Below are 12,151 nucleotides of genomic sequence, written 5' to 3' on the forward strand. Positions count from 1 at the left end.
TTGTGAAAATTATCTATACATATAAAAATGAAAGTGAATATATTTGTAATTTTAAAACTCTTGAACTGCCAGACTGATCTCAATAAAAATTTTCAACATAGATGAATTTAAGACCTGGGATGGATTTTAGCATTTCACTTTGAAGGTGCAACCTGGAGGAAGGAAGTGCGGACATATATTGAAAATTACCGATCTTGGTGTCGAACACATAGTTTTCGGGTTTGCTGAGATGAACAGTGACATTTCCGATGAACCTTAAATTCAAATTCAGCTCTGCAACTTGGGAGGAAAGGGAAGGGGAGGAATATAAAAAAGATGGAAAATAGCCGATATTAGTATCGAATCCATGGTTTTCGGGGACGCTGAGGTGAACAGTGACACTTTCGATGCCTTTTAAATCCAAATTCAACGCCAAAAGTTTAGAGAGGGGGTAGGGGATGATATACATAAAAAAATGATCGAAAACGACTGATACTAGTGTCGAATCCATAGTTTCCAGGGTCGCTGAGATGAACAGTAAAACTTTTAATGCCGTTTAAATCCAAATTCAGCGCCGTGAGCTGGGGGTGGGAAAGCGAGCAGTTATATATACAAATGATCGAAAATGACCGATATTACTGTCGAATCCATAGTTTTTGGGATTGCTTTGATGAACAGTAACACTTCCGATGCCATTTAAATCCAAATTCAGGCCCGCAACTTGGGTAGGAAGATATATATAAAAATAACTGAGTGTGGCCAATATTAGTGTCAAATCTATAGTTTTCGGGGTCGCTGAGATGAGCAGTGACATTTCCGATACCATTTAAATACAATTCATCCCCGCAACTAGGGGGAGACGAGATACATATAAATACGATCGAAAATGACCTATATTAGTGTCGAATCCATAGCTTTTAGGGTCGCTGAAATAAACAGTAACACTTCCGATGCCGTTTAAATCAAAATTCATCCTCGTAACTTGGGGGCGGGGAGAGGTGCCCGATATTAGTGTCGAATCTATGGTTTTGGGGGTTCTGAGATGAACATTAACACTTCCAAAGCTGTTTAAATCCGAATTCAGCCCCATTAGTACTAGTAAAGGGGGAGGGTAACTTGTAAAAGTGATTGAAAATGATTGATACTAGTGTCGAATTCATAGTTTTTGGGGTCCCTAAGTTCATTGGTGACAGTTTTGGTGCCCTTTATACCCAAAATGAAACGTATTCTCCGCGTGTGAAGAACGGGTACTCCGCTAGTCTAATAATAACGAACGGAAGTTACACATGTTAAATTTATTAATATATTTGTCGCTGCTCAAATTTACGCACCTGTACGGCGTGTGTGTGTATATATCTAAATAAGATCCTCTCTCTTTTTGAGTTGTTCGAAAAATATACAAATAATAAAGAGGGATTTTTATCAGAAATCAGAAAACTAAAAAGTAAAATTAAAAGCTGCTGCTTTAAATATTTTTCCTTTCAGCGAAATACATTGTATACATTATGACAGCAAATAAGATTAGCATCAGGCGAAGAAATAGTTTCTAAATTATATTTTCCAGGTTTTGCCAATATTTCCGAACAAAAGATTTTTTGTAATGGGTTCAAAATTTCCGGAAATTTCACACAACACAAGGAAGATAGGTATCTCCATAAAATATATATTTAACATACTGGTTATAACTAAAATGATTCTGGCCCTGTTATTTTAACACTTCCTTGCCGTAAAACGGTAACTTTATAATATTACTTAAGATAATTTAAATACGTCTATATTAATTAATCTAACTAGGATTATATTTTAGTACCTTTTGTAGCCATAGCTCCATTCTATTACGGTGCTTACTTTAAAGGAGTGGTGCAAGTTCCCTATTCTAATACAAGAAATATAACTACTCACTGATCTTAACTGTAAACTAGTAAATATAAAATACAATAGTTTTCATTTTAAAAGCAGAAAGTAGTAAAATATTCGAGAATTTCAATTTTTCCGTTTCTTTTTCAAGCTCGGGAAAAAAAGGTAAAAAACTGGATTTTTATCCAAAATTTCCGGTTTTTTTTCCAGGCCTTTACAACACAACGTACGAAACAGCCTGAAGAATATTACTTAACAAAGAAAAAATGAAATGAAATCTAAGTTTTACGTCCCACGGTTATGCTGGTTAGGCTAAAGGAGAGATAAGTGACGATGAGAGATGAGTGATGATGAGAGATGAGTGAAATGGTGGAATGAAGAAAGTGGGAGGAAACAGGAGAATCCCGAGAAAACCCACGAGCACGGTGTTTGTCCACCACAAAGTCCACACGGCGCGAGCTGGGATCGAACCAAGGACCCCAAGCACCGGAGATGAACGTTCTACCACTGAGCCACCGCGCTCCCCTACTGAACAAAGATGTTGAATTTCAGTAGAATTATTCATTTACGATTTATATTTATTCTTGTAAATCCTAAAATATCCGATTTCATTTAACCTCTGCACTCCATTGTCACGGCAGCCAAGCAGCCTAAATACTGAATTGCGCTCGCATGTCAGGTGAGACCCTTTCAAACGTTTCCGTTTACGTAGCCGGTGTGTCGGGAGATACCAGTGCAATATTTCTTATATTGTAAGCTTCTGCAATCTATCGAAAATTCGAGAAACTAACTGCATTTGATCTTCGTCCACGCAGTTTCTCACATTTTTCTTCCAATTATCGGAGTTCTGTACATCACCATAGCAACAAAAATTTTTAAAATCAGAGACAATCCACCTGCTAAACTACATTTTTAGACGAAAACGAAAGTATTTTCAGTGGTGATAGTAGTAACTATGAACCTCTGAAAAACGAAGATGAGTAATAACAAAGACTGTGCTGTCTGTATAATAAGAAAAGTGAACGAAGAAAGAAAGGAAACTGTGTTTTATTGCAAGACATGGTCCAGGAAGTCAGAACTGCATCCAAGAAAGTATTTCGACAAATACCACTCCCTGAAGAAATAAGACTCTGAACATTCATCTGCAAGATAAATTATCTTATCAATGTGTTACACTGTGTTCATTTTTGTATAAAACGGAATCCAAAACATAATGTATTCAGTTACTATTTCTGACAGAAAAATTACAGGAGCATACAGTAGAATTAATAGGAATGAAAAGGATTAAGGATATAACCAATTTTATTACTACCCCTATATGACACCTAAAAGTAACTTGCTTTATCATTCTTATCTTGTACACTTAATATATAAATATATATAATGCCTACATGATTTTCTAATATATATAATAACGTTTTTTATTTGCTCACTCAGCATGTTTATATATGATAAATATTTAGAAATACTTCTATCAATGTAACTTAATAAGTTGAATGACAAGTACAAAATTATATATTATTTTGCAATATGGTGGTGTTGTTAAGTAAAGTAAACCACACCCATTATCGACGCAATGCGTTCTCAAAAATATTGACAGAAGCCGCCACAAGTTAAGTTTGCCATCGTATAAACCCAGTCGACTTTCTCCTGACTGTACTGGATTTCAATTTTATCAACAAAAAATGTAAATTGTATTGCTCATGTTTGGATATAGCAGATATTTGAAATACGAGGGAAAATCGAACACTCTTTGCGCCTATTCTTTTTTTTTTTTTTTTTTTTTTTTTTTTTTCGGGCATGTAATACATTTTAATACAAGATCGAGATATACTAGTGATGCAATAAGTTTTTCTTCCAACGGCACGAGTATAACTTCAGATTTATTCCACCGCATGGTGCTGTCATCAGTTGCCAAAAATGACCGGAGTGCTCAATGTCGACACCATATGTGGAGCGAAATGTTATTCGTTTTCTCTGGTGCAAGGGACACACACCCATTGACATCCAAAGGAAATGGAGCCGGTATATGGGGACAAGTGTTTAGCAGTGTGAAGTATGTAATGATGGTGCAAGGAGTTTGAAAATGGATGAGAAAATGGCCAGGACAATGAGCGATCGGGCCGACTTCGTTCCTGGCAGACACCGAACATTACGCGTATTGACATGTTGAAAGTGGATCGACGTGTTCATCTGGATATTGGCAGGGACTTGACATTTCGTATGGTAGTGTTTATGACACTGTCCCTAATTCGTAAGCATATCGCAAGGTGCCATGTCGGTGGGTTCCAAAGCTTTTTAATGATGTCAACAAGAGCAAGCAAATGGTCTCTGAACCATTTGCAGCGTTCGGTCGAAGAGGACGACAGTCTCCTGGACCTCATTGTTACTGGCGACAGAACGTGGATACTGCATTACACTCCCGAATCAAATCAGCAAAGCATAGGATGACAACATCCCGACTTGCCAGTAACGAAGAAATTCCGAACACAATCGACTGGTAAACTGATGCTCACAATGTTTTGGGACAGTTGAGGAACACTCCTCCTGGATTTCCTGCCAAGAGGTGAAACCATCAACGTAGAACACTCCTGTCGCACTCTCTTCATCTACGAACAGGGTATTCGGGATGTTGATGTAGTTTTCATCCATGACAACGCAAAACCGCACGTAGCAAATAAAACAATCGCCAAGTTTCACTCTTGGATGGAAGATTGTGGAATATCTCTTACAGTTCAGACCTTGACCCCAGTGATTACCACCTTTTTGGGCCACTGAAGAAGTTCTTTGCAGGACAGAGGTTCACGAATGACACTGAAGCGCAGAACTTTCTTCGTCGTTGGTTGCGTGATCACCCGGCTGCCTTCTACGCAGCTGACATCGGGAAACTTGTGGTATGGTGGAACAAATGCCTCAACAAATGTTGTGATTATGTGGAAAAATAGATGAAAGTGCGTAGGATATTATGTGTGTCTTATTTTTCGTTTATGGTTTGTAATCTGGCAATAAATCAGGAGACTTTTCGATTCTCTCTCGTATTCACAGCATGAAAAATAAATTTCTTTACATAAAAAGCATATTAATTTATCAGACTTTATTAGCATCTACGAAGAAATGTTATTCCTTGTGCACTGTAGGGGCTTCATTAAACTATTTCTTCCCCTATTTTAGTTTTTGATTTGCAGAGGGTTGACTTAAAATAAATGAGATAATTAGAAATTTATTTAAAGGTTTCTAAAATATGTATTTGCTTACCAATACTACTTCTCCTGAAACAGACTTTTCCTTTGGAGGAACTATAAACCTGTATATGGATTCCAGAACAGCTACAATGCAGCTAAAAACTAGAACTGTTAGATCCCACCACAGTACGGTTAATGAATATAACTTCATGAGCATCTTGATCTTTACCTGCAAATAAGAATGGATATACTAATTTCTAAGCACCTATGAAAGCAAATGAGTTCATGTTAAAATACTTTGGGTAACAATATAAAGGGTGTCTACTAAAATTCCAAAATGAAATTTTGTAACTTTTTCGTGACCTTTTCTTTACCAAATCATAAAATTTCCTAACATTTTCAATGGCGAATTCGGGTGCGAATTAGGCCGAATTTTCATCCATGCGATAGAAACGTAGTTTGCTTGTGATTTGGTAGCGTCTAAAGCCGACCATAGACATTTTGGGTGGTGAATTTCGACGTTTTATAGAACAAAATTTTCCAATCTGTACTTACATTTGCAGTTTAAAATTTTTTTTTTTTTTTAATCGTGACCCAAACGCTAAATTTCGTGACTTTCATGACCGTCTTCTGATTTCGTGACCCATAGACACCCTGATATATGAGTATGTATTTAACTTACGATTACCCTATCACCTGAATCTGTTTGCATGTTAAAGTTTCAGCATCTCTTTTCAAGAGCGAGGCTATGACAGGTCTGCAATTTTCTGACGATTTAATGTACAGTCCTAATTATTATATATTGTTATATATTAGTTGTGCTATGCTTTTTGCTTAAGAATAAAAACTTAGAGTAGGTGAGAGCAGGGGAGTATGAGTTATTGTTTTGGGGATGATTCTATGTCAGAAGGGCCCTGACAAAAAGGCCCAAGCCAGAATAGCCCCGCGTCAAAAGGGCCCAGGCAGAAATGGCCACACGTCCAAAAACCCTGAAATCAAAGCAGGAGTGGAAATCAAGGGAGCACGAGAGGATGGAGACTCCTTAATAAGTTGAAGTGTTTGTTTAAAAGAAGGAAGAATATCGGTGGTTATTACTAACAAATAGGAAACGAATGGTGATCCTGATTTTGTTTGCTTGTTGTTTGTTCTACAACAACTGCTATCACTTAAGTCGGTTTTCCATGAAAATTTGCTTCCGCTCCCGTCTCTCTAGGCTTGTACTTTAGTGTCATAGCCCGATCAGACTATATCTACACCCGTCCCCCTAGTTCTGACATTTCATTTCTACCCCTGGATCAAAGTACAAAAATACTCTGTGGAAAGCGCCTATTTAATTTTGTTGTAAGAGCATATATAGGGTTTGTTGTATATATAGGGTTAGTCAAAAGTATTAGGACAGGCCAGTAATAACAACACGCGTAGATGGAGAAGATACATATGTTGCAATTGATATTATTGCAAAATCTGCATTGATTGGGAGTGTGGTCACCTTGAAGACATCTCGAATTCCGTTATATTGCAAACCACACTTTAATACGGAAAGGGGTATGATTTTACACTTTTAATTTAGGATTGAATATTCTCACAAATGAAAACGTGAACTCATTTTTTACCCATAGCCATCCATTTATGAGATAGAGTATGTTATGTCTGATATATATGTATTTAATAGAAGAAAGTATCATGACAGGATAATACCAAAGAGACGCGTGGACGGAGGAAAAGTAAATGTTACAAGTAGAGATGCAAAAAAACCGGATTTTTTGAATCGATGGTTTTTTTCACATAAAAAGCCGGCTTTTTTGGGAAAAAAACGAGAATTTTGGAAATTTTGGCTTTTTTCAACTTCATGATTTTTCTATCTAAATAGCCTTCTTATAGTATATTCTATAGTTAGATAAGAATTCCATGACCTGAATGTGATATTTCGCTCTGAAATTCACCATCAAGATGGATGGAGCACATGTTTCTCGAATTAAAGCTAACATGAAGAATGTAGTATTTGATGGTAAGTTTAGAGGCTATTTAACTTTATTTTAACTTTTGAGTTATCGACATCTTTTTTCTTCTCTAGTTTGTCATCCGTGTTTCATTTCTAAGAGCTTTTAGTACTCTAGCTTCTAGCGCAAAAGTTAAACTTGCTCATTTTTCTATTTATCGGTCAAAGCGTAAGTTTTTCAATATATCCGTCAAACCGTACTTCCACATTTCTGTTATACTGTAGCTGTGAAGTGATTTAGCAATAATTTTCCGGACACAACCTTGAATACCACTTTATACAAATAATCAGTAGCGGATTTAGAAAAGTACTTTAGGAGGGGTTTTTCTGATTGTTTCGTTTCCTAAAAAGTCCTAATTTTATTTGGGAGGTGCTTGAAGTTTATGAGTACAGGCATATCTAATATTTCGTTTCGTTTATATGTTTAGCAATCATCTTCCGGATACAACTTTAAAAATCATTTTATACTGAGAATCAGTGGCGGATTTAGAAAAGTATTTTGGGAAGGGTTTTTCTTAATAATGTTTAGTTTTTTTAAACATTCGTAATTTTTATTTGACGGGAGCTTAAAGTTTATGAGTAAAGGCATAAATAATAGATATTTCGTTTGTTGCAGACATTCCGTAACTTTGGGGAACGGGCTTCAGTCCGAAAGACCGCCCCTCTAACCTTCGCAAAACCGTCACTGCTGGTAACTAGTAATAATAACGATTTAAAAACAATAAGAAAGGATGTCGGCCAACTCACAGTATACGCACTATTTCTACATTCACAGATGGAATGAAGAAAAGCTTTGTCAGAATGGTCGAATGCTGGTTGAATCCCGGACTTCCCGACAGAAGCGCAAAAGCTAATCACTCAGTCATGTTTGTTATGCAGTTGTATTTAGCTTAACTTAAATATATTCCGTAGTCCTTTTTTTTGGGGGGGGGGGGTCCGTAATGATATGTTGAATCCCTCTTGTTAGAAATTCAGAAAACTTGAGGATTGGGTAAACTGTAATGGTGGTTCTATAAAACTTAACTGCAGAATTTCAAGAATATACAGAACCAAAAGCTCTAGATGTGCAGCCTTTAAGTGTATCATATCAATCTAAGTATTTCTCTTATGTTTTATTTTAATTTTATTTTGTTTCAAAAAGAGGGTATGGAATATTTTGAAGTAAAAATACTACATACTAGTTTGCTAGTTATTTGTGTATTCTTTTAAAATAAGTGTTTACTTTTAGGGTTGGCTGGTTTACATCAACTTTTTTTTTAATAACTGGTTTAAACCACAAAAATAAAAAGAATGAAAAATGCGAATCATGTGAACTTCATGGTGACGTTTCCAGATATCAAACCACCTGCAATAGTTTTATTTCCCTTTCACTTTTTAATCAATGTGGCCCATGTTCAATTCTCGGTCGAACCACAAACCTTCTTTCATGCGTAACCCAAGTAGCGGTTCGGATGTCAGTTTAAGCGAAAGTCTTCTCCTTGATAACCTCGGTATTTCGTAAGGATGTTAAGCCTAAATATACGAAACAAACCAAATTGTATATTTCTGCATGCCTAAATGCGTGTTGTTTTATAAAGAAGCCAAGATTGCTTAAATATATTGATAGAAATTGGCAAAATTTATCGATTGCCTACGTAGCTTCCAACATTAGCTTGGATTGGACTTTCAATGATATCTACGTACTAAATTTGTAATTTAATACCTCAGTTTCTGCGTACTGATTATGGTACGTTGACCTTTAAATTTTACATGCAAAGCAATAACAGGATTTTCCCGTTATTGTCTTACATTTCAAGTAATAACGGGATTTTCCGAATGGCTAGGGCGGGAGATTCTCAATTTAAGAAATTTACTGACCGGACTTCTTTAAGCTTATGGGAGTTCTTCCGGCATAACCCCGCTGTTGCATAATAACACCAAGGCGAAACAAACTTATTTCTGTGAATATGTAATATAAATACATAAAGCAAAAAATCTAAATCAAAAAAGCCTGGTTTAAACCAAAATAGCCTGGTTTAAACATCCCCCAAAAAACGGATTTTTGGCATTTTCAAAAACAACCACGGTTCTTGCCAACTCTGCTTACTTTTGTATATAGGAGGTTAAAAAATTCTTATTATATACATTGGTTAATCCTGTGGAATTCATAATGTAAATATGTTGAAGAAAAATTGTTTGAAATATCTTTTCAAAATTCATAGTTTATTTTCGATGTTTTATATTATTATCAGCATCAACCACTAATTAAATGATTTTTTGTGTTATAGAGAAGCGATACAAAGTCTGTTTTATCAATTTAAAGCAGTATTTTGAAAAAAGCCCAAAATTTCCCAAGCAAAAAAGCGAAGCAGAAAAAACCGAGTTTTTTTTTTTTTAAAAAAAGCCGGTTTTTTTCCGAGCCCTTGCATCTCTAGTTACAAGTCGCTATTGATGTACAAACTAAGTTAAATGATTGTGTGTTCATCAAGGCAGCCATCTTGAATTCCTCATATCGTAAACCACGCAATATTTTTAAATAGAAAGAGGTATGTGTATCACCTAAGTTAAGGCTAGAATCTTCCTACAAACCAGAATCTGAACTGATTTTTGACCGACCGATCGCCCATATCGCGAAGGGATATTTCTTAACCCACCCGAAGGGAAGTAGCACTGGGGGCTAGGACATCGATGACTATACTGCGGGCCCTATTTACAAGCAACGTGACTTTACTTCTTAGTCCTTAAAAGCTAGGGAATTCATTGCAAGCGAAGGCAGGCAACTGAGAAGGCAGGCGAAGGCAGCAAGAACGTAGGGGATGGGAAGTACTGAAGAGAGCGCTATTTACAGTAAATATGTCACAAAACTTCTTTGGGAAATACATAATGTATCAGATATAAGACAGTTCATATTGTATATAACAGTACGTGGATTAGACAACAATGACATCGTAATTGTGCTATTTCTACCGTACTACTGTAATTATAGGCATACTAAATGGGATATTTCTACCTATCATGCTAATATTTTACACAATAAGTCAGTCACTGTCTTTTCCATATTAGTAGTGGTCTAGAACTTCGTTTAGATTGCGTTTTAATACTGCGTGCCTTGATCTGTCTCAAAATAACAAATATAAGATTACATAACTGAACGTTTCTGTGCAAATATCAACGAGTTTTTAGTGTACTGGAATATTTTACCTAGAAAACACAATATTTATTGCCATTATCTTATCGCATCAACAGGGTGTCTACTAAATGTTTATTTTCAAATTCCAGGTTTTAAGGTTTCCAAGGTTCATTTTTCCTTTTTTAACAGGTCTATTCAGTAGAGTGACATTTATTGTAACACGTATAAGTTAATGCAATTTTATGTAGTTCTTAACAAAAACTGGTAATAATTAGAGAATGCATACGGCAGGTGATAGTCTCTTTAAGTGACAAGACGAAAAGAAAAAAAACTGACTGAAATCTAGGTTCTCAAAACATTTTACACAAGAAAATGTCTTATTACAATATCCCCTACCAGAAGGCCGGCTTAGAAAAATGTGCAGTAGCTTTAAATATCCTAATGTAGGAATACTATACAGGGGTGAACCTTAATTAAACCGACAAACTTCGGGAAATGATTCTCGGCACCCAAATAAGAAAAAAAAAAATCTCTTTAACTCTTTTCCAGGGCGCATAGTTTCCGAGCTAAAAGGTGCCCAAAGTGTGGAAAAATGAACTTCCGACGCCTATATTTTCAAAATTACCCAAAGTAGAGAATGCTCCTTAAAATCTCACAAAGGAAATCATATGTTCAGAACAGATAAGACTTCCTTAAAGAGATATTAAGCTGCAGTCTCTACGTTGGATAGGTTTTGAAATATAGACCTCGGAGGTTCATTTTTCCACACTTTCGGCACCTTGTAGGTCCAAAACTATGTACCGTGGAGAAAAGTTTCGTGGAGGAATTTTTTCTTGTTTCGGGCTCGGGAATCACCTCCCGAAGTATATCGGTTTAGTTAAGATTCACTCTGTATAATAGTAAATTTCCGTCAAAAACATTACTTCAAATAAACTAATATTATAGTAGTAGCACGTGAGTGTTGATGAACAATGACAAAAATGGCGGGAAAATAGCTTACTCACCGCTAAGTTATGGGATAAAATACCACAAGAGTATTTTACTACAAGCACTCCCCTTTAAAGTACTCTCGTGGTATTTTATGCTAAGTACTAGTAGGACTTAGCGGTGAGTAAGCTATTTTCCCACCATTTTTGTCAAATTAGTATTAGTTTAGAAGTAAAAAGAAAATGATCATATATAATACACATTCTTAACGCAAAGTAGTTCATATTGTTACACGTTACTGCACATTCTTCTTGGATGGGGACTGGCCATCAGTTATATTTTATTTAAAAATGTATTGTAACATGAAATTTTAAAAAATTGAAAATGTTATGGAACCACGCACATTATATGAACAAATATAGAAAACAACTTTCACAGTGAACAGTTTCTGACTTTTAACTTCTAGAGTTCAACATCCCTTTTAACTTTTTCGCGTGTTCTTCCAACGCATCTACTTCTGCTTCGGAGTCAGTTTGTATTATTTTCTTCTTTAATTCCAACTCTTTTATTTTCTTCTTAATATCTTTATTTTCTCAAGCTGCTCTGTCTTCTTTTTCACCGCGGCCTTTCAGATATTCATTTATTCTGTTTGATGCATTCCTCACATACGAGGGTCACTACGAAAGTTTTGAGATACGCATTGTTGTGGACAGTATTTGAATTCCAACAATTGCGTTCGGTAGTGGTATCCAGAGCGAAGAAGTTTCAACTCGCCTCGCTTATCGGCGTGCCCGTATCGCCTTTACTTGTTTGTTGATGTGAGCAGTATTCGGCTGTCTAGAATGGAGCTCGAAAGGGAACATTTTCGGCCAATGATCCTTTACGATTTCAAAAGTGGTTTGAACGAGACACAAAGCCTTGACCGTTTGCAGAGGGCATTTGGGGACCTTGCTCCTTAGCGTGCTACAATTTTTCGATGGTTTGGTGAATTCAGATGAGGCCGGACATCGCTTAAATGTGAAGAGAGAGCTGGACGTACGGCAATAGCTGTGTCAGATGAAAACATTGCCGCTGTGAAACAAATGATTCGAGAAAATC

General features: G+C 36.2%; 1 protein-coding gene across 1 annotated transcript in view; it reads right to left on the reverse strand.

The window, feature by feature from the left end:
• Nucleotides 1-12,151, reverse strand: part of LOC145683882 (17-beta-hydroxysteroid dehydrogenase 13-like) — a 67,489-nt gene that overhangs the window by 39,683 nt on the left and 15,655 nt on the right. Inside the window, exon 2 of the mRNA XM_081755520.1 lies at nucleotides 5,092-5,247. Within this exon, the coding sequence (XP_081611646.1) occupies nucleotides 5,092-5,235 (144 nt within the window). The 5' untranslated portion in view covers nucleotides 5,236-5,247. The remainder of the gene's footprint in view (nucleotides 1-5,091; nucleotides 5,248-12,151) is intronic.

Source organism: Thermobia domestica, chromosome 4, assembly GCF_964235325.1.
Source record: "Thermobia domestica chromosome 4, izTheDome1.hap1.1, whole genome shotgun sequence".
In the NCBI taxonomy this organism is placed as follows: domain Eukaryota; kingdom Metazoa; phylum Arthropoda; class Insecta; order Zygentoma; family Lepismatidae; genus Thermobia; species Thermobia domestica.